This window comes from Indicator indicator, chromosome 9, assembly GCF_027791375.1.
Source record: "Indicator indicator isolate 239-I01 chromosome 9, UM_Iind_1.1, whole genome shotgun sequence".
NCBI lineage: Eukaryota > Metazoa > Chordata > Aves > Piciformes > Indicatoridae > Indicator > Indicator indicator.
This window is the reverse complement of record NC_072018.1, coordinates 27,892,136-27,916,645: the sequence shown is the minus strand read 5'-3', so window position 1 is coordinate 27,916,645 and position 24,510 is coordinate 27,892,136. Positions and strand designations below refer to the sequence as shown.

Here is a 24,510-nt window from a genome sequence, read left to right as displayed (position 1 = left end):
AGCAAACAGAAGCAAGAAGGATCCAGCAGAGTCCTGGACGAATTTCAATGAGAAAACTCTAGTTCTAAAACAAGAAACATATCCCTTCTTCCAGCTAAACTTCCTGAGCTGAGGTGATAACCTGCAATGGTGACCATCCCTTCTTTTGGTCACGTATTTTTTTGACAGGCACCCTTAAACTTGTGGTCTTCTAAAAGTTCAGTTTGTGCAATACAGCATTACATACTGAGCCTGGCAACACTAGGAATTCCTGGCTGTATGATACCTGTTGAAGTTAACCACTGCTTGTTTTTTTTATAGGAAATCTGAAGATTAGAGTCTAGTGAAACCTCCCCTGTGCTACTTTATTCCTAAATATCAAAAGAGAATCACAATTCTGACTAAACCTTTGAGGCTCACTCCAATCTTTATTTAATTACAGAAAACTTCATCTTGTTATAAGTTTTTTAAAAGGAAAAAAAAAAATCTGAAGAACTCACAAACTCCAAAACCACAGCAACTGAGTTACATAAACAGGTCAGTTCCTTTTACGCTGGAAAAGATCACTAAAAAACCATAGCAATTCCTTTCACATACTGGTAAGGAGGAATTCTGCTGCAACTGTCTGGGCTGGCCTGGAAGACTCAAGAGAACACAGCAAGGGTCAAAAAAGTCTCTCAAATTGCAGGAGAGCTTTCCTAGGATCACAATAGCATAAGGAAGATGGTAATGTGCACAACCACTAAAAGAACTCCAAATCAGAAAAAATAAATAAGTATTGGGTAAGCATATATCTTCTAGAAATCATCCTGCCAGCGCCAATATCATATTTACACAGCTGGGATGTGTTCGTGTTTTGTAAGAAGTAGCATGAGATTTGGAGACAGTCCAGAACCTCTCAACTTCTAAAGCTTCCTGTATAAAAAATTTTTGCCATTCCACTGAGTCTGAGAAACATGAAGAACTTAAAATGTGTGTTAAAACCCCCCCCACTTCTTTAGGAGATCACTAGATCATTGATGATGCCCAGTCTAAACTGGAGCTCACTATAGCACTTTAAGAGAAATGTGCAAGGCCTTCTCACATTTATCAACCACATTTTAGTATTTCATTTTTTTTTAACAACAGTGAAAAAGAGAAGACCAAAGCACTTAGGTTCACTACTTCTGGGATTTACACTACGAACTTTTTGAATTTTTTCTTTGCCTCTGATGAACATCAGATTCCCTTAAGACCTACAGGCTCAAAACAAAGAGCACATGACCTACAATGAGCTTCTGAGGGAGCTGGGGTTGCTCAGTCTAAAGGAAAGGAGGCCAAGGGAGATCTTGTCACTCTCTACAACTACTGGAAGGGGAGCTGGAGCAAGGAGGAGACCAGCCTCTTCTTGACAAGTGGCAGGACTAGAAGAAATGGTTATGAGCTGCACTAGGGCAGGTTTAGGCTGAATGTTAGGAAATATTTCTTCACTGATAGGGTTCTCAAACACTGGAATAGTCTGCCCAGTCGCTCTCCCTGGGGGTGTTCAAGCAGCATTTGAACTCGGAGCTTAGGGACATGGTTTAGTGCCAACCCTTCAGTACTGGGTCAAAGACTGGTTTGGATGGTTGTCGATATCTCTTCCAACCAGATATATGCTGTGATTCCGTATTTTTTTTAAGCACTAAAATAAGATCATGTACTACTTTTGACCTTTCCAATTAAATCTAGACAAGTAAATCATCAAGGTGGAGGTAAACTATCTACCCACCTTTTGAATAACAACCACAATTCAGCAAAACTAAACAGCCTACTGAATTTCAATAAACAATTGTAGTTGTTCAATGAAGTTAAAATATTATTGCAGAAAACAAACAAACAAAAAATCCCTTAATCAGAGGTAGTATTTCTAGACAGCTGAAGAGACATTACCTTAATAATGCAAGTGCAAATTAAGTAGATTGCAGAAATTATACCAAGCACTAACTACATAATACAGAAAAAAAAATTACAGCAAATAAGCTTAAAAGGATCATTCTTGCCAACATCCCTGCCCTTCCCTTTCAAAAATCAGGCAAATCACAACACACATTCAAACACAGTTCTTTTAGAATGTGTTGTTTTTTACAGGAAGAATACATTGTGCAAATTACAGCATACTGTTTGTCTGGAAAGATTTTAAAAGTGCAAACTACAAAAGGCAGCTTTGTTTTTAAATACATTTTAATAACATAAAGTATTGCATCCCATTAAAAATAAACTATTCTTATACAGTCTCATTAGAAAATGGTGGGTTTGGATGTAAATGTTAAAACCTGGACAAAAATGCATGACGTATTGACAAATAGTTAAGAAATTTTAATCAATTTGCTGCCTCACTGTGACCTCATTTTAATGGCCACTAGAGGATGCTATGAGAACAATTACACACGGTGGGAAAAAAAAGGGACTGTATCTTGCCTATAAAGTAATTTAATTTACAGAAAAACGTCATTTTATGAACTGTTCCAAGGCTACTAATGTTGAAACTACAAGTTGTCTCATAAGCTTTTCAGACATTTGGCAAAACATCCCATGAACCTCAGAATTTTATAAACACACGTGCTTTCAAAAATAACAAAAAGTAAGTTTACGTCCTCCTTCCATGTGCCAGAACAGTTTATTATAAATAAGGTTACACTATTTAAAACACCCTTGCATTTAAAACTAGGAGATAAGGAACAGCCTTCCAACCAAGTGGAGTATTTGATGTATATTCCATTGGGAATTGTAATTCATAAAAAAATAACCTTAAAATTGCAGTTTTATAGAAAACAAATTATTCAGTTGCATACTTACTTCATCCATTTTCATGCAAGTGCCAAAATCTGCCAGCTTCAGATGCCCATATTTATCTAAAAGCATATTGTCAGGCTTCACATCTCTGTGTATCAAGCCCATGGAGTGAATTGCATCAAGAGCAAGAACAACTTCAGCTGTATAGAACTTGGCCCATTTCTCAGGCACATCGTAATTGCTCATAAGGTTTACAAGATCTCCACCTGGCATGTATTCCATTACCATGTACAAGTATTTGTCATCTTGAAAGGCACAAAATAGCTGCAATATTAAGAGGAAAGGAAAAGAAAGAAGCACTATTACTTTTCAGAGACAGCGAAGAAAAAGAACAAAGCATTTTACCCTGAAGTTTCATCAAATCTGAGCATGTTTTCAAGACTGATGTAAAGTAACTTTCATTTTTAAAGTCAGATAATCGACATTTTCTACTGACAGCACCTTGACATTCACTGAACTTCAAAACCCCGTCATTTTCATTTGTAAGAAAGAAAGACTTCCTATTTTAGCATGAGTTTCTATATATCCATGTTTCTTGCCATTGAAAGTATCACTGAGTCAAAATGAAAAGTACTGAATCTGAGAAAACATTTGAAACAGTTCAGTAGAATCTTAGATGGTTTCTAAATTTCATATATTATAAATCTCATTTTCTGTGTACAAATTTACAAAAACACTTACCTCTACCAATTTTGTCCTAAATCAACACATATATTAAAACAAGAAAGAAAAAAAAAGCCCAAAATGTTCCCAAAGATAAGTATAACACAATACAAAGAAATTATCCTTAACAATAAAATAATGGCCTGGTATAGGTTGCAGCTACTCTGTTTCCTACTGGCATGATAGTGAAAGTATTTCAGACCTAAGAGTGTTGAATTTCAGAGCTAAGAGTGTTGAATTTCTAGAGATTTCACCCAGTGATGACCACACCTGAAAACAGCTCAAACCAGCAAAAACCACTACTATCAAATGTTCAATGACTGATGTTAAAGTCTCCAAACACCTCTTACCTTATTTCTCAGAGATGGCTCCTTTACATTAAAAACTAAAATCATTCACAACTTTAAGTCACCCCCACAAAATTCAAAGGCAATTGAAAAAGAGGATGTGTGCAAAGGAGGAAATCAAGAACAGGGAGTTTGTGAAGTATGAGGAACTATTAAAGGCAGGAACATTTTAAAGGAAATTCTAGATAAAAATTTATTGTATTTTAGTAACTGAAGACCTATACTATAAATATGTATTTTAATACACATCTACTGCACTGTACTAGTTTTCACAAATGGATAGTATATGCAATATATAACATCATGCACTTGTTCATTAAAATCTAAATTAAAATCCAAAATAGTCTGTATTTTCACATGTAAAGATATATTAATATAACATTATAATGAATAACAACACTACAGTATGCCTTTATACACTGCTTTCATTGTTGTCCTCAAGGGATCGCATTAAAAAAAATTTGAAATAATCAAAATTATCTAGGGGTTTGATTTAATTTGTTTTTCCACACACACAAAAAAAAAAAAGGCACAGAGATGTGGTGTGATCTGTCCCAGTTTCTAGCTCAGAACAGGACCTACATTTTTTTAAAACCAATTCAATGTCCTCTCCCTCCGGACCACATTACCTAAATACATCAAAACTAATACACTTCATCATAGAAGGCACATTTGCAACTACACTTTGTATCACTTGCTATTTACAAACACACGCATTCATATCAGGCTTACTACACTTTTACTTTGATAACTGAGTCATACATTTCTTATTACTTTCAACTATATGTAAAAAATGAAAATTCCAGACAACTACTGTCATTAGAACAAAAAGAACTAAAGAAAAATTCATCTGGTTAAGTATTTCTGATGAACATAGGCAAGAACATGGAGAAGAGCAAAACATCTAAATAAAAAAACCTTGTAAAACATTTCTGGCATACATGAGGTAAAGTGTTATGAAAAATATATGGAAAGTGTAAGGTCAGTCTTATTAAATATATGGAAGTATGGCAATATATGCGAAAGCATTTAAATGCATTAATTATTTAACAAAATTAAGTACTAACAATTTCTCTAAGCATATGCTTTCATTGCTTGTTTTATTAATTGGCATGATTACAACAAACTGCAATATTTAGTACTAATTCTTCCCAAAGGCATAATTCACATTACAGACATAATGACGGCCCATGTCAGGAGACAGTTGCAAGCAACGGTGTTCAAGAGTATCTGAAGAAGTCAACTCTCCATTAACTGGAGCTGATATGCAGTAATTGACCACAAGCAAGCCACTACCATAACCTCCTGTTTTGCAGGAGACCAGGAGTGTAAACTCATCCATCAAGTCACAGCTGAAAAGACAGAAACTACTTAAATGACTCTTAATACTAATTGCCTGTGATCAACTGGATGTATCATGAGGAAAGACTGGATATAATGTTGACATTTTTTTCTGTATTTCCATACAGAATTTTTCTTAGTTGGAAAAGTAACCTCCCTATAATTGAAAATAATTATGTGGATATTTAAAAAAAAATGTTTAATTCTGTTCTATGATGCATTTGTAGTGAATAAAACGTAAATTACTTTCTAACAGTCAAATACACAAAACTCAGTGAAACTGATGTAAATCTTTTAAAAGTATAGCCTGAACCTAAACCATTATTTGAGTGCAGATGTAAACTCAAAACCAGCTGAAGACTGGGGAAGATTTATGGCTTTATTATTTTACTTTTCAGTTCTTTCTTACCTGGACCACCCACGGACTGTTGGCAAAGGCCATGATATCTCTTTCTTCCCAGAAAAAGGCTGAATCTGATCTCTTGATCATTTCAAATTTACTAAGTAGCTTCATTGCATAAACCTTCTGTGTCATTTTATGGCGAACCTGTTGGTTGAGAAAGAAGAGAAACAGCTTTTTAAAATGCATTGTAAAAAAAATAGTGCCAACATAGTATATTTCTCCTGTGTGCAAACTGCTTTCTGAGATGTGATGCAGCCAGATCTTCATATATCCCATTTTCTACACAGTAAGAATTTGAGAACTTCCAAATCTGGAAAGAAAAAGCTAACAGCTACTCTAAAAAAAAAAAAAATAGCAAGGGTGGAATAAGAAGGATGTAAAATAAAGGAAGATATGTCAGAGCCCAGCCAACTGCTGCAGCTGTCTCTAGAACCCAAGAAGATGAGCTGCACGGCCATGAGAAGGACATGCCCCAGGGCTGCAGGAGCTCATCTGTTTTATTGAAGATTCACTCATACAAGCACATCTTCTTCCTCACTACGGCTATGAGCATATAAAAGGGAGTTGACTGCAGCATTCTACTTACTCAAATCAAAACTCCTAAAATACCCAACCAAAACTAAAAAACCCAGATCAGCTTTCTCTAATGAACTGGACTGCTCTTCACATTTTCTCAGTGAACATCCTCCTTCAAATCACCTAGTACACTTTAAAAAAAAAAAAGAAAGAATTCTCCCTTCAAAAGTTCCATCGTGTTATGAGAAATAAAATGCAACTCTGCTTATAGTCTCTTATTCTGAATATCATGTACCCATTGCAGAAATTCTGTAAGCAGTCCATTTTGGCCTCTTACAATTATTATTTTTCATCCAAAAAAAGGATTGTTCACGTTTCTTAAGTAGTTTTTAAATTCACTTCTAAATAGTGTAAAATTAATAATGTAAATCTTGTAGAAAAATGGAAATTAGAACGGACATGAAAGAAAATCCTTTAAATACAAACTGGAAAGTCATTACTCTGTTAATGAAACAACTACTAAAGGACCTTGCAGAAATACAGGTGAGAAACAGTCAGCTATAGGATGGCTGAGTCAGCACAAAAAAAAGAAATTAACTCCATTTTATGTTTATTTCTGCACATTAAAATTAAAAAAAAAAGAAAAATCAGTGGACTAATTTGTGAAATCAGAACCAAATGGTTCCAGTGCATTTGAAGTCCACATACTTAGTAAAATAAACCAGATTCCCCAACCTCTTAATTTTACAAAATGTCTGAGTTTAATTATGTTACTTGGAAGTATGTTTATCAAGCTTTTTTCCTGAACAGCTGTACATGTTTTAGGTCCATTACATCTGCAGTGCAAAGCTTCAGAAATGCACCTATTCGGTCTACAAATCTGGGAGCATCAGCCTCCTGCTTCTGAGGAGCTGTAAACATCAATGTTGCTCAAACCTACAGGAATGATCTTTAGAAACAGGAGAAGCATCAAGGTGGTAATGGTGGGGTAATCTTGGAAAGAGTGAAAACATGGGGAGCAACAAGATTATTTTTGAACTTAGTGCTCTTGAAACTGGGCTTTTTGTTCTCAAGATACAGGGAAAAAGTTTTAGGATTAATATCTTGCACAGGTTATCACTAACCAACCATTTTCTGTATAGCTATACCAAAAACTCTCCAACAAAACAGAAACATATCATTTACGTGCACTAACAACTCTATAAGCATGTATGTTTTAAAGCATTAACAATAAACCAGCTAGTGAATATGTTTTAAAAAAAGGATTTTGCAAACTATCTCCTCCCCATTAGTAGCCCCACATAGGAATATTTACAAAGACTTGGTGGTACGACACAAACTGTACTCTCTGTAATAGAACTTTTATAATCCTACTTAAAACTAAAAGAAACACAAAGAACAGCAACCTCAGAAAGATATGAATTGAAGATGCATTTCTGTGGAAGTTCAGTAAAGCTCTGCAATATACTCAGCAGTTTACAGTTCCTAAAACCATTGTGTACTCTTGCCCGAGTGTCAGTATAGCTGCCTCCATTTACAAGAAAATTGTCTCCAAGTACTTGGAAAAGGTAATTCTCAAGAAGTTAGCACAGCCTAAGGCAAACACATGCACAGGAGAAGCAAAGTAAACAGAAAACACAGTGTCTGCACCTCTCCAAGGTAGTGCCAATCTGTTACTGGTTGGCTCAATTATTTCTTGATAAAATTTCAAAGTAGGTTCATTCTGTGTACAAAAATCAAGGAACAAAAGCAACAACTAGCATATTAGGCATGCCCGGCAACACAGCGTGTCTTGGCATGCCTACAGGCAAGAAGACCTACCAGTGATAATCTCTTTTTATCCTCAACTACCATGGGCCCTGGAGATAGCCACCGTACAGAGCTATATTTGTACATATATATATATATAGGCTCATGTAGCAGATTATTCATGTATTAAACTGTCATGATGTTTCAATTTCTTCCAACTGTTTAAATGAACTGGCAGATTTAAACTGCGGCCCACCACAGTAACTCTTAAAATAGGTAGGAAAATCCCTTCATGCCATCAGCACTGACATGGCCTTGTTTAACTTATGAAACTGCATTCAGAATAAAGAATTTCCCTCTGCTCAGCTTCATCAGTCTAAGGCTTTCAAGAAATAACACAAAATGCACCCATAATTTCCACAGCTTTCACATCAGAAGACAATCTACAAGCAAAGAAAATATCACATCCACTTGAAGTTATTGGATTGAGTGCATAGTATTGATAACGACATCATCACTTTCAGGAGAAAAAGAAAACGAAGATCCCAGAGCAGAGTTGTTCAGTGAACTCTATCGCTTGAAATAATCACAAATATCCTAAAAGAGCATATGAAATTACTACAGATAGGGTACCAAAGTTGATACCCTGTGATGTGCTCTAGGTGATCCTGCTCTGGCTGGACTAGATCATCTTTTGAAGTCCCTTTCACCCCTAACATTCTACGATTCTGTAATAGACTGGGACTGCTTTATTTGCATTATACCTTTTTTTTTTGCATTACATCACTTGCATATGGATATACAAAGTACTACAGAAGTGTTTATCAGCAGCGTCTGAAGAATTAAACATAATAAACAAAACATTTGTTGTGAAAAAATAAACCAGTGCCTGTTTGCATAGGCCATGACAAGAGGTTTGTAAAGCTAAGAAAGCACATCTTATGGCCCAACACTCAGACCATCCTTTACCACCCAAGTACAAGGAAAACTTAGCCTGGCTTTAGTTTTCTATTCCAGGTACATGATTGAGTCAGTCTGCTGAATCACTGCAATGTTACAGTACTTTGTGACTAGACCCGGGAGAAGAAACTGAGGATATGTTTCAATTTCAAATCAAGAGGATTTTTCCTCAAGTGAAAACAAACAAGAGGTACTTGGGGAGTGCTGTCAGAAATTACTGTTTCTGCATAAATCACAAGTAACATATTAAGTACCATAATTCAGTTTTTCTGTCTGTCCTGGACACCAGCCATTTTCATTCAGGGCACTGTGTAAGAGAAGCAGTGATATGGCAGCTGGCAATTATTTTCTTAGCTTTCCCCATCACTACAAACTCAGCAAAGCCAGAGACCAGAGCTTAAGAGTAGAATTTAATGCTTCTGAAGTTATAAAGAAATTGTTTTTCCACCTCAGTCAGATGCTTGGGCCAGAGTCATCTGATCTCTCTTTACAGGACTGAATTTTTTAATTTTTGGGGGGTAGGAAGGAAAGAAGAAGAGAAGCTTTTAAGAAGAAATCTAGCTGTAAAATACAACGGCAGAGAATGTGTTTCCCTTTCTTGCTAGAATCTGGGAAGCTGCTCTCCACACCCCTTTTTTTTTTTTTTTTTTTTTTGCAAGAAAATGTTATACTGGAGCAGACAACTTTGGGGAAACAAAATTACATTAAGGATGTCATAGCTGACTATTTCATATTGCATATTAACATAGTCATTTTCTGCTTGCTATACTTAGCAATTACAAACATTTAGCAAATGCTTGTGCTACAAATATTTATGCACAATAGCACACACTGATAGTATGACATTCATGAATTTACCCCATGTACTCAATCATGTTTTATTTATGGTTCTTTCTGCATTTAGTACCCACTGAAGCAAATTTCTATTTTGATCACAAAATGTGTTGCAAAATATTTTGATTACTGCAGACCCATCATCTGCAACTGTGGTGTTAACATTCTGAATGGAGTAGAAATAGATATAGCTTAGCTCAGTAGTTTAAACTTGTATCATACCTTGTGAGGCGAGAAATCTAGGTATGTATGCCCTCATCACCAGCTAATATTAGTTCAGGTCTACAGCTGTATCTATTAATCCACTGCTTTTCAGCTGTAACACTGAACAACATTATGTTTTCTACTTGTATTTTTATGTCCTAGAAAAAGAGTCTTCTTTTAAATTGACAAGAAGTATGGAAGAGCTCTGTATGAGTACCATTCCATTTTCATTTTGAAGCCTGAAGGGCTTATTTAACAAATAAAAAACCCCAACATAACAATAACATAACAAAAAAACCCAAACCTCATCATTATATCATCAAGTTACTATGCATTTTGCTATTACATTATAATGATGAGGCAAACGAGTATTTTGTCTTCACACCTCTCAAACTACATAACTACAGTAAGTACACTGTGCAAAATCATCTCTACTTTACAATTTAAGCTGTGCATGACACAGTGAATTAAAAGGTTTCCATTCAAAGCCAGAATAAATTAATAAATTGTATTTTAAATAAGATGTTGTAAAGAAAATGAAAATTATTTTGAAAAGTCTTCATTGACTTCTCATGCAAGTGCATGAAAAAGGAGTATCTCTACTGGCTACTGCAAGCAGACATACACAGTGAAAAAAATGTCTGATACAAGACCTTAAAACAAGCTATTTGATATGACTGTCAGTGGAAAGAGAGTACACCTCTTTCTTACAAAGCTCCTTGCAACAGCCCCATCTCAAGTAAGAATGGTTCTGTTGAAGGTTTTGTGTTTGTTTTAACCTCTTGCCAGCAAGGATCAGATCATCCTTGGGGTCCCTCTCAACCTGGCATTGTGTGCCTCTGTGATATCTTAATTCTTTAAAGTCTTATTAAAAAGTGGAGATCTTTAAAAATGCTCCTCTTCATATTTCATAAATTCTTATGGAAAAAAAAATGAAGTGCAAATGACCTAAAAAGAAATAAGAAAGAGGAAGCTATGTTCTCAAGTTGTGACACTTGAACGAAGTTGCCTTAAAAAACAACATAAACGGATAAAAATTGCTGATTAAATGTTGTTAACTGCCACATGAATTACATCTAAATTTACAAATCACCTGAGTCATGCAAGACAGTGTCAGGCTAGTCACTGGGGTTTTCCACCCCAGCTCCAACCAATTTCACCAATACTAATACAGAAAATATAAATAACTTTATAAATTATTAATAAACTGATTGCCATTATGGACCATGTACTTTCTATAAGTCCTTAAGTGATAACGTCACCAAAATTCCAAAACATCTTTGTATTTTCCAAAATTGCTTTACATTACCAGACAATATGATTTTCCCAGCTTCCTAGTGCAAAACTGTAACAGAACAATGAAATGTCAGTTCTATGTCAAAAGGCATAAGCAAAAGGGTAATTTTTGTTACCTTGTGGTAACAAGGTAATAAGCCTCAATTGCTGTAAATTAGTTGTTCAACTTTCCATTGACTTGCTTCACATCTCTCTTAAAAAATGCTTACACACAAAATCCTGGATCAGCTGGTGCACAGTTGCCTGTTAGCTCATAGTGTCTGCATTCTCAGATTCTATTTGGTATTTACATCCACAGCTTACTTCAAAATTGATCTGAAACAATCACACTTTTGTGCTATTTATCACACAGTATGACTTGGAAAAAACCGAAATGAAAAGCAGACTATGCATGATATACTAAGTTAGTTTTTGTATTTTGATTGTTTCAGGATTTTTAAAATAGAATTTCTCTGCAATATAAATTTAAAAAGCAACCTCATTCTTAAATGAGATATTATATATATATAACACAATATTAAGTTGGACAATGTTAAGCAAATTTTACATGAATTGTATCAACTAAATACAATGCAAACAGCACAATTTTAAGAGCAAAACATTTTTCTTGGTTACACTATTAGATGCTCTTTCATAGGAAGGTTTCAGACTTTTTTACACAGTGATATTCATAGCCAAAAAAAAATTAAAATTGCCATGAACTGCCTTGTCCATTTTGATTGAAGGATAGCAAACTGTTTCCCAAGACATCCCCTTCCGATCCATCATGTTTTAAACTTGGAAATATTGTTTACTATGCACAGAAATAATCTCATCATACAATGAAAGCAACGTTTTTTTAAGAATGCATTTTTAGATACAAGGGATGCCAGACCTGGAGGAGGTTTTGGCTAGAGCCGTAACTATGTCTAATCATTAAACCATTACATTCTTACCAGCTGCACTTCTCCAAAAGCCCCTCTTCCAATCACCTTAACAACATCATAGTCTTCAGCTTTCATTTGTAAAGCTCGGATTTTTTCCACAATCTTCTCATCTAAAGCAAATAAAACATAAGTTGTGATCATGCACGTGTTAACAGATTACAAACACTTCTAATGTTTTTCATTTTGAGTCAAAATAAGGTATTTTTATTTAAATATTTAGATACTTCTTGGTAATTCTTGAAATTTGCAGCCACTGTTAACATCCCCTTTCGTTACAGTTTGGAAATCATTAACCACCTACCTCTAGCTGTAACAACTGAAATGTTTGGATTCTGCTGACTCTCATTTCACACCTCTAATAATCATTCACAAGGTTACAGGAATACTCTGGTAAGAATAACCAGGGATGCCTATCTTGAATTTTCAGACAATTATTCGTTTCTGTCCCTTGTGCTGCCAGGATCCAGCAATGCAGGAGTGTGAAGTACCTGGTACACATAAAAGCACTGCAAGTGGAACCTGCTCCTACATACCTGGAAGGTTCAGCAGCAAATGGTGAGGAATACAAGCAGTAACCTTCATGTACAATTTTAGACCATGCAAGAATATGACTTCAAATTGACTTGTTCATTCCACAGAAAATGTTAAGTTGAGTTTATATGTGTATGTAACTGCTGGCCACCTGTTGGCCACCTTGAAGTGTTTCTTAGTGCTCACTGGATGTGTAGTTCTACACTTTATAAAATTAGGTCTACAATGCTCTGTTCAAGTATCCTCTGGTACAAAATTCTGCAGATAAGGTCTTTCAGTATTTTTCTTGTTGGGAGTTTTCTTGTGGAAATCTGCAAGTGAAACCAGTGAAATTCTGGCCTCTGATGAATTCTAAAAATATATAAGGTAATTCTTTTGTACATGTAGCATGCTAGTGAAAGTAATCCTGACTGAATGACCTTTAAAAAATCTATTCTTATAACAAGGACAAAAGATAATGGGAGCAATGAATGGAATCCATAATACTGGAGGTCATCTTTCTTATGTGTGACAAGCTTAGACACTGCTCACACACATGCTTACAGAGGAACAAGCAAAACAGGTTGGCTGGAGCAAGACTTCTACCAGGGAAGAACATGAAATTGTATGAAAAGCTGTAGACTCTTATTATCAGAGAGGAGAAGAGGTATACAATGTGAGATTCACATTTAGGGTGAAAGACCATGGAATTTGGTCCCAAGAAAGGCATTAAAGGACATCTCAGATCTGAACATGGGGGGAGGGGGGGCGAAATCAGAGATACAGTTAATTCAGTATCCCATTAAAGATGACATTATCAGTGGGGAGTTAATGATAATGAACATCTAGTAAATATCTTAACCATTCCTGTGTACTCACGAAGAGCAACCTGGCAGGCTATAAGCAACCCAGGAGATGTCTGGCTATCAAGAACGTTTCTCTTGACCCATGTGAGTAACAAGCCCATTCAGGGAGGCACTCTGATCTGTTATTCATGAACAAGAAAAAAAATGGCAAGGGATGACAAAGTCTGTTGTAGTCCCAGATGAAGCAACTGTGAGATGGTGGAATTAAAGACCCTTAGAGAACTGAGGAAAGAAAACAGCAGACCTTGGACCTCAGGAGAACAGACTGTGCTTGTTCAGGGAACTCACTGGTAAGATCCTGTGGGAAGCTGCTCTGGAGGGTAGGGAAGAGTGGGTTGACTTTTGAAGACATGTTCATAGAGCAAGAACAATCTGCTCTAGTTAGCTAGAAATCAAGCAGGCATGGCAGACAGCCAGTTTGGCTGACTTGGCAACCTCTGCCTCAAGCACAAAAAGCAAAGGTTTGGAGCATGGAATCAGGGACAGCCTACCCATCAGGAATCTCTCAAGAATGCAAGGATGAAATTGGGAAAGCCAAGCTTAGCTGGATTAAAAGTAGACAAGTTTATATAGAGAATCAAGAGCCTTTATAAATACACTGGCAAAAAGAAAGCACAAGGCAAATGTAGGCCCACTGCTCTCAGTGGCACAGGGGATTCAGTGCCGAAACACATGGAGCAGTCACTGGCTTTTATGCCTCAGACTTCACTGACAAGCTCTGCTCACAGGCCTCCTAGCTTCCCAAAGGTCATAAAAGCATATGGGGCAGCAAAGTACTGCAGTAGAGGAAGTCAAGAGTTAAGAACAAATAAAGCAAATGACATACATCACACCATAAGACAACACAGGATGCATCTCAAGTGTGCTGAAGGAGCCAGTCAACACCACTACCAGGCTGTTTTCTATCACCTTTTAAAGGTCATAGCAACTTGGGGAGGCTCCTGATGACTTCTAGTAGAAGGCAAATGTCACATTGTCCTTGTTCTAGAACAGCAGCAATGAGGACTCAGAAAGCTACAGGCTGGAGCTGCAGCTTAACCACAGTGCCCAACAATGATCATGGAGTAAATCCTTCTGGAAGCTACTTCCAAGCACTTGATGGACAAGCAAGGATGGGAATAGACTGGATCTAAAAAGGACAAACTATATTTAATCTTGCTGCCTTCTATGCCGAGATATCTGTCAAGAATCCTTGACTATAACATGACTTTCAACACAGCATCTCAAAGTATCTTTGTAGGTCGACCTGGCACAGAGAGATTACAAGGTGGATGGAAAACTTGCTGGAGTAATGGTGAGTGGTTCAAAGTTGATACACTTGAGAGCAGGGCTGCTCCTAAGAGGGACCAAGACAGGATGGGTAAGTGAACTGACAGGAACTTCACAAAGCTCAGCAAAGACAAATGCAGAGTCCTGTAGCTGGGCTGCAATGACATCACAGAACAGCACAGGCACAGCCACAAGGCACCTTGAGAAAGAGGACCTAATAGCCCTGCTGAACAAGATAAATAGGAATGAGGAGCAAGTCTTTGTACTGACTGCATACAAGGCCTCTTTGCTAAATGAATAGTGAGTAGGTTGAAGGCAGTAATTTTTCCCCTCACTTGTCACTTGAGACCACATAGAGAATCCTATGTCTAGTGTTGAGCTCTTCAATGGAAGGGTAATATGTAAACATTCCCTAGGTTAATGGAAAGCTATCAAGATCTTTAGAGTGGGACTACATGATGCTCAAAGAGAAGCTGAGAGAACTGAAATTTTCAGCTTAGGGAAGTCTAAGTGGTTGGCCTTAAGAGGTGCAAGGTGAAAGGACAAGAGGCAGCATACACAAGTTGGAAGGTCAAAAATCCTACTTTGTAGGGAAAGAATCCTGAGAATTGGGGAATTAAGTAGATGGTCCGGTGGATCTGCAAAACCTCCATCTTTGGCAATTTTCAAACTTCAGCTGCCAAGGACCTGAATAACTTGATCTAATATTAAAACTGGTTTGGCTTTGAGCAGAGAGTTGGACCTGTTGACTGCCAGAGGTCTTTCCTAATCTGTGAAAAATGCACACAAAAACGCAACTAAAAATTCTTCTTCTGAGGAAAAGATTAAATGGGAAGGGGGAGAGATTTAAAGAAAAAGGTTAATAATGATGGAAGAGAGTCTAGTAGTAAAGTTTTATGAACAGAGTAAACTAAAAACTCAAGCAGATAAATGTGCTAAATTCAGTGTACCAGTAAGTGTGAAGTAACCCAGAGCATGGTCAGGAAAAGGAGCCAAGAGAATTCTGAGGCTGTGTTCTATAGTGAATCATGAAAGCTTAGAGAAGAAACATGTGACAGCAATGGTGCCTCACCCACTCCAAAGTTTATTATTTCACACATGACAACTGATTTTGCAGTTTGAGAAGGGAAGACTGTGCTTGGAAATTCGTTTAATTGCAGATTGCAAGCTTTGGCACAAGACAGGGAGAACAAATGCAAATTCACTGGAAGCAGCACTAGAGAGAGGGATTATCAGCAAATTTCAAGTCAGAGAGGATGTACAATTACATATTTGAACACAATGTTACATCTCACAAGGGAGGGGAATCACATGAATTTATTTTCAAGTGTTTCTGAGAAGTTTCAAATCTTGCCCAGAAACTCAAAGAGGAAACTCATTTCTGTGTTCAAAGTGTAATATAGAAATTATGAACAATGTTAATACAACTCAAGTGAAAGTGTTTAAACATTAAACACTACAGTTAAGAAATGAAAAAACCTAGTAATATATGAAGTAAGCAAATGAGTTGCGAAATAAGGAATTACCAATTTTTATCATCCCTGTGAAATGCTGAGGATGGAGAAATCCTACCCGCTTTATTAAAAGATTAATAGAATAGAATTAGAAAATAATAGAATTAGAATAGAAGTAGGATTATTCCAGGTGTAAGGGACCTTAGACAATCATCTAATCCAACTGCCTGACCATTTCAGGGTTGACCAAAAGCTAGAGTACGTCATTAAAAGCATTGCCCAAATGCTGCTTAAACATCAACAGGCTTGGGACATAACCACCTCTCTAGGAGGCCTGTTTCAGAGTTTGACCTCCCTCTTGTTAAAGAAATGCTTCCTAATGTCCAGTCTAAACCTACCATTTGACACAGATGTGAACCATTTCCACATTTCCTATTACTGGATATCAGGGAGAAGGTATCAGCTGTAAAGGTTTCCCTTCCTAACTCTTTTAACTAAGATACAACAATCTTAGTTTAAAATAACAATCATAATCTAGGGATGAAGGAGTTGTAGAGGTATCCAATGGATTGTCTCTTTTGTCACTGAATTTAACAGATATGGAACAGATAATCAGAGCATGGAACTAATCTGAAACAAAAAAACAGGCCTCAAGAAGGCAAGCTCAGAGAAACCCTTAAGCAATGTCATAATTGCAACATACTGGATCATATGATTTAGTTCATGTATCATGTAACATGATCTAATTAAAACTGCAGGAGATTCTTCTTTATAGGACAGGCCTGAATTTTCAGAAGGTTTCACATAGATGAGTTTGTGCATTTGTAGTATCTGTTATGCCCAGATACCATACATTGCACCTCATGAATCTGCAACAGCATGAAGTCCAGCAGAAGAACAATGTTAGGTTTAAAAGGAGACATTAGATCCCTCATACCCAGAATATAATAGAATCTTTTAAAAATATTCTGACATATGATTAATAAAGTCCTAAAATATGAGAATGTCATCACCTATGACTCAGGTTTCTTCTCTAATATAGGAAGGTTCAGGAATGCTTGATAGCAAGTGTTTAAAGACAGGTTTTGATTTACTACTTCAAAATGGCACTATAACCTTTAAATAAATGAAGCTTTGCTTTCTGAAAGGGCAAAGTGTTTGGATCAGTCACTGACAGCTGGCAGTAAGAATGTCCCTGAAGGTTGCAAGTGAAAGTGAAAAAGGAAACAAATACCTGGTTAGAAGAGTAAACGCGGGGAGGAGACAAAAAAACCCAGCTTTTCTGCTCTTTAAAACAAACAAACAAACAAACCAAAAAATCATATCCAGATTATTTTCTTGAAAGTTAAAAAGAATGTGTATATATGAGGAATAAAAATGCAAGGGAGTGCAATTTTATCCCCACAGACCAGACACAGTCAGTCAATGACTGCTGTTATGGAGTACATTAAACCAAATGTTGCTGCCCTAGGCAAAAGTCTAGCCAGAAGTTAAACTGAAGTATAGCCAGGAAGTGCTGCAATTGCACACCCACCCAAAACCAAACAAAAAACACATAATATCTGGTCAAAGGTGTGTGAGGAACAAGAAGGTGCTGGAGATCTTGCAGAAGCAGCAGAAACTAGAAGGCACAGCTTCGTATTGGCTAACGTTTCAGAGTTAAAACAGGAAGATCCAAGAAGTATTTTTGTCTTGGATAGACGAAAGGTGCAGATTTAGAGCAAAAGCAGCAGTCATCTGACTAGCAGAGAACACATCCCTGACTTAAGGAAAAGGAAGCCTGATGGGAGAAGTGAACTGCTTTATATCTACCAAGTACCCAAATGGAAAAGTGGTTAGTAACACTGACATATAACTTGTTTATACATCTTAGACATTCTGTCTTAAACAATGTGGCTCTAATTCATGCTCTGCTTGGGAATAGTTGCTCATTTGATACTTCTCCTATTGCTACTCTTACAACAACAATATCATTAAGAATGGAACCAGATCCCACCCTGCCAAGGCCACTGCAAAGACCTGGCAAGGAATAATCTTAAAGAAGTGAAGAGAAAAACAGAGAGACAATTAGCTCCTTAACTCAATTTAAGTTCCACGATGCACTAAATTTTTAAGATTTTTCTTGGCATCTGACATTTCACCTGGGTTGCTAACAGGAAGTATGGAGCACAGAAATAACAGTCATGACAGGCATTAACACCATACCAGATAACACTTTTCTGCTTGGAGAGGAAAACAGCAAAAGCAGCTTTCCAGGAAGTTTATTCAGGCAGTTAGCAAGCTGCTGCACCTGTATTAAAAAGTCCTTCTACTGTAAATACATCCATTGCCATTACAACCCAGATGTTTGCCAATCTCCAACACATCAGTAAATCATCTTAACAGAGCTCTCCAATTTTTGAGTGATGCTGGATAATGTATAGGAAGTTCCTAATCCCTTTCAGGAGTCAAAGCTTCTGGATTGTACCAGGTCTGTTGATAGAACCACACCCTGTGATGCTGCCTGGACTTCCTCAAAATCCATTCTTCATGCCCTTCTACTCTAGTTGTAAGATTCTAAAAATTAAATATTTTCAACTGTTGCTCTAAACTGTTGCTTAATTATTTATCTTTCTACTCCCAGAATTTAAAGCAGCAAATAGTACATGCAGGGGACACCACCAAAAAAGGCACAAGCCACTAAGACATGATTCAACACTTGGCTAATCTCAGATGGCTGTAAAAGTGACATGGAAGAATTTACTCAACCTGTTGTCATAGCCTAGATGACAGAAGAGGAAAAGAAAAGAACATGAAAGATTTGTTATACCAAGCCCATGCAGGAAAGTTCAAGCTTCTTTTCTAAAATAAGTATGCTAGTTTTTAGCTCTCAGAGGACTATGAGAGTCCTCTCATTGTTTTAGGAATTAAATATTACCCTATGCTTTCCTGTCCCACGAATAGTCAAAAAAAACAGCAATTTAACTAAGAATCCTAACAGTTGATTAAAGCAACACCGAAGACTGAAAAACAATAGTTGTATTTTATGGGATACTTATATGCCTCATGTAATAAAAACATGCTCTGCTTTGGCTTAATGCCTTAGAATAGTAAGGGAAGGTAGGCAAAAAAAAAATTATCTGTTGCATATTAAACACACTAAGAGGCTGCTTCTGCAAAATGGTCACATATAACAAGTTTCTACAGTACAGGCAGTTAATTGTAGCTTTGTGAAATGAGTTAAGACACTTGAATTTCATCTTGAAACTATGAGTCAAGCTGAATATCAAATATTGTCTCAGCTGAGACACAAACGATTTCATTTTTAAATTAAAATAGGCTATTAATAAAACATTAACCTGGTTAGTAATAACTGGCAGTAGATCTGAAGTAGGGTGTATTCAAACCCCTGGGATTATGGGAGAAAAAAATAATTTTCCTTCTCAAAGTGTTACTGTGGAAGAACTAAATGATTAAATAGACTGAAAGTGTGATGACTATTGCAGCCGTCTCCTCAATTTTTTATTTTTTTTAAGTGGATTAAATCAATTGTAAGCAGCAACTCCACCTCAGCTGCTTCACTATGCATTATAGAGTGCTAACTCACAAGATGGCCCTGCCACCTCTCTGCAGTCGCCTCAGGAAGCTTTGAGGAGGGATGCAGGCTCCAGGCCCCTGGCACAGAGCACTCATCAGAACGTGTCAGAACCTTTTGACAATAATTCTCATCCAGTCATTTAGCTATAGCTCTTCAGATGCTGAGAAAAATCAGAACAGACAAGAACTCACTGTTCCTTTACTTAAGTGACTAACAATTTACTGTTTCATAAATTCTTTATGTATTTCCCAACTCTTCTTCCAAGTCCAAGGTAGTGAGAGGCTTTGCCAAGCAAGTGATACCTGCTATCCCCAGAAAAGTTTCCAAAAAGACCTACAGGGTTCAGTGACTTCAATTCACATTAAATGGCAATGTCAGTAAGAATCCAACTGTCCTCTCATTTTTCTGGCATCTGAGCAGCTCTCTGTGTGAAGGCACAAGTGTCAGTGAAGTGAAAACAAAATCAGAAACTGATTTTTTCTAATTTTGCCTGACTAATTGTAACAGAAAGAAACCAACTAACCAACCACCCACCCTACTCTCTGCATGAATTCTCCTCAGTTCCCCAGTCTGGGTCATAACAAACCACACAAACACCTGTGTCAGAACGGACTTTGAAACAAATCACTGCAGCAGAACTGATTCTTTCAGTTGCAATGCTAAAATACTATCAGTGTCAAATGTTTACAAAACTCTAACTTCAGAAATATTTTTTTAATACCTTATGCTATGCAGAAGCTATGAAACACTAATTTTCATAGCCACAGAATCATAGAATCACTAAGGCTAGAAAAGACCATCAAGATCATCGAGTCCAAACGTTAACACAATTACCATGACCACTAAATCATGTCCTGATGTGCCACACCTACACGCTTCTTGAATACCGCCAGGGATGGCAACTCCACCACCTCCCTTGGACAGCCTGTTCCAATGTCTCAGCAGTCTCTCAGTAAAGAAGTTTTTCCTAACCTCCCCTGGCACAACTTAAACTCACCACCTTTCATCCTATTGCTAGTTACTTGGGAGAAGAGACCAACACCAGTCTCGCTATAGCCTCCTTTCAGGTAGTTGTAAAGTGCAATACAAGCCAGGATGCCATTGGCCTTCTTGGCCACCTGGGCACACTGCTGGCTCATGTTCAGATGGCCATCCACTAACAGCCCCAGATCCACCACGCTGCTTTCCAGCCACTCTTACCCAAGCCTGCAGTGTTGCTTGGGGATGTATCTGCCAGATACTATGGAAACACGAAAGAAGTCACATTAGTGACTCTTAAAAGACATGCATGGCTTCACAATGTGCGAACCAAAACAGTCAGCTGTTACATGGCTTTTAAGTTCAATAGGTAAGGACAAAGTCTACACCTGAAAACTCTTAACTACTGTGGGGTTTTTTTGTTTGTTTGTTTGTTTTTTTTGTAATACACCTCTTGAACTAGTACCTGGTTATTTCAACTATAAACTCCCATCTGATTTTTTAAAAAAGGGTAGCAATATAATTGGAATTAAAGTATATTTCGTTTTTTTTGCTACTGCTGGTACACTACAGGCTATATCATATGCTTAATAATGTTCACTATGATAATGGGAGAGAACTTAAAGAGTACGAGAGGATGCAACAGCCTTCAGAAAATGAAAGATGGCAAGAATGTTCAGGGTTCAGGGTCTGCAGAAACAAAGAAAACCAAACAACCTCTTCCAAACTTTGGATTTATTTTCCCATAGTTGCTGTTTTTAATAGCCAGAAGATAGTGGTCTTCTGATTACAAAAAGGTTTCTATTTCTGTTCTACTGCAGAAACCATATTGTAATGTAAAGGTGCATCTGACTAGCTCATAAAAGTTATTGATGCTGTCACTGGTGTAATTTTTGTGTTTGTTGTAGATAGGGCTTTTCCCTCACATACACACAACGCACAGTTGCATTGCAAAATTCAAACATAAGAATTCACCACAACTGACTACACCACTCACCATTTAACTGAGGACCACAAATGGATATTCAAAAAAGTCTCAAAGCAACAGAGGGCAGACACAAATAGCTCTTACTAGTAAATAATCAAAAGAGAACATTGCATCTGCAGTAATCTCAACATATGCAATAGAAAATGTTTTTTAAAGAAACTAATCTCTAAATAATCTCAGTACAAAGCATAGTTACTCCAAGAAGGTTTACTCATTGCAACTTACATTTTAAAGAAAATAACCCACTATTTTGACAACAAAAAAATTATTTAGATACATGGAAAGAAAAACCTTTAACAGCTGCTCTGATATAACAATCTTCCATTTTCATATGCTCAATCAACTCCAAGAGGTGTCTACAATTAATTTGGGGAGAATCACAAATGTTCACACAAAGGTTCAAAAATGCACCAACTGATTTTAAGGCACAGTAATTTAGTTTTCCAAATCTACAGAAGTATTCTCTGTTAGATTAAATAAGACTGCATTCACAATATTGCCATTTTGAGTAGTTAATTTCTAAAGAATAACTAGGATATACTTTGCAAATTATGTTCCTGCTCATATTTAAGATAAAAAAAAAAAAAAGAGAAAAGGATTTTTCCATCTATAGTTGAGAAAATTACAATCTACACATGGTACTTTCCAACGTATTTTCAGCAATACAATGACTTCCGAAAATGAAACTGCTCTGTAATAAATGTTCCTCCAAGGCCTTCTGAATATAGAACTTTGGAGTTATTAAAATTGGTAAAATCAGTAATGCATTTCTGATAACTCAGCTTCCTGAGACTGAGATCACAACAATGTCATTGTTTACAGGGCACTTACATCTATTTAAGAAATTATCGATGTTCTTGTTTTTCCTCAGTGCTGGATAATCCAGATCAAGGACCAAAGAATTCAAGCCATCCTGGAGAAAAATAAAAGGAAGAAGAAAAAGTTAATTAAGTACTAAAATCTTAATCAACAACTTTCTTAATCAGTCTCAGTGTAGTAGTTTTACGTATCATTCCAGCTCTGGAGTCTCCAGCATAAGACAGACATGTTTCTTTCGGTTTTAGAGCTTTGACAGGGCAACACAGAGACTTAAGTCAGAGACCACATCATGTTTATTAAGAGGTAGTCAGTAGAAATAGACAATTTATCAGTCTTCTCAGTAACTGAGGCTATAGCTAAAAAAATGATTTTAATTTTTTCTTAATATATCAGGGGAGGACTAAATTCTTGCAAACATCATTACAATTATTATATTCATTCTAATAATATATCTGCCTGCATAGAGCTAAAGGCAAGGTCCAAGATTATTAAACACGTTTTGAATGCCAGACTGAGCTAAATACACACATACCCAAGTAAGACTTTGGAGATGTACAGAGGTTGCTTTTCACCACAAAACACATTAATGATTAAGCACATTTTCAAAATTCAGAGATTTGATTGCAATTTATTTATTGCTTTTTGCCTTCTAACAAATTAAAGTGTCTTGGGAAGTGTCACAGACAAGCTGACAAATTATGGGATAAACAAATGAAATGGATTTAAAAACTAGCTGAAAGACCAGGCCCAGGAGATTGTGATCACTAAGAAGTCCAGTTGGATGTCAGTCATCAGTAGTGTACTCCAGAACTCAACACAGGCCGGTACTGTTTAACATCTTCATTGTCTTCATTACACCTGCTAGACCCTGCAGTCAATACAAAAGTGGGGGAGTGGTTGACATAGCAGAGGTTTGTGCTGTCTTGCAAAGGAACCTTGACAAGCTGGTGAACTGTATAGAAAGGAATATCACAAATTTTGACAAGGAGAAATGCCAAGTCCTTTATCTGGGGAAAAATAACACCAAGCACAGGTACAGGCAAGCCATGACAAATTGGAAAGTAGCTCTGCTAAGAATAACCTGAGAGTTCTGGTGGACAAGAAGTGTCCAACCTCAACCATTGATATAACACCCAAACTACTTCCACTGACGCACAAGGAAATGGTGGAATTTTGCTCTTCTGCCTATGTAATCTGACTGTGTTGTGAAGGTGTTACCCATCACAGAAACATGAAACAGTGTCAATAAGCAAGGCCAATGAAGATGACACGGTATCAGTCCTGGGTACTTTAGGAACTACATTTATAGGCAATACTTCAGCCTTTGTCCATAACTGTTCCTACATGCAGGCTGAAGTGATGAATTAGGACAACATACTCATCTTTAAGAGGGAGAGAAGATGTACTATCTATTCTTGATTATATTTTAATTAAATATTACTGTAAAATCAAGCTAAAGTAATCAAATTGATACTTATGGCTTAGACCCTGCATGAGTTGCACAGGAACTGCCCAATAATCTGGACAAATCTAAAGGAAAGTACTGACTTGAGGTGATTTCCTGCAAAATAACATAACAGGATCTGTAACACCAAATTCTATTTAGCAAATACTGCCTGCAAAAAGGATATCACATTCTGTAGCACTCTATGTCAGCAGAAATACAGATCTTCATTTTCCAACACAGAAAAGGACCATATTAAATGCCCTCATGGAGAACAACTGGGCCATCTTTTGTGATTTTACCTAGCACGATGAAGTCTCAATTCCAGTTAGCTGGTAGTCAACAAACAGCAACTAAGTCAAATGTTAAACACAACTTGAAGTTAAACTTTCATTAGTATATTTGCAGTATAACTGCATCAATATATGCCTGTAGTTTATAGTATCACATTACTGAATCAATGTCAGAGTCTTTCTTACTCTTCAGAATCTTTTCATGAAGTTAGTTTCACTGTGTCCTGAACATATTTTTTCTGATGAATAAGAGTTCTTGTTTCTACTGCACAGATGGAAA

At 36.8% G+C, this 24,510-nt stretch overlaps 1 protein-coding gene across 1 annotated transcript in view; it reads right to left on the bottom strand.

Annotated features, from left to right (window-relative positions):
• The window catches only part of ROCK2 (Rho associated coiled-coil containing protein kinase 2), a 55,917-nt gene extending 33,358 nt beyond the window's left edge, over positions 1-22,559 (bottom strand). Inside the window, exons 1-4 of the mRNA XM_054383688.1 lie at positions 22,506-22,559; positions 12,042-12,142; positions 5,554-5,691; positions 2,797-3,057 (exon numbers count right to left, since the gene is read on the bottom strand). Coding sequence (XP_054239663.1) covers positions 2,797-3,057; positions 5,554-5,691; positions 12,042-12,107 — 465 coding nt within the window. The 5' untranslated portion in view covers positions 12,108-12,142; positions 22,506-22,559. The remainder of the gene's footprint in view (positions 1-2,796; positions 3,058-5,553; positions 5,692-12,041; positions 12,143-22,505) is intronic.
• Positions 22,560-24,510: the final 1,951 nt, after the last annotated feature.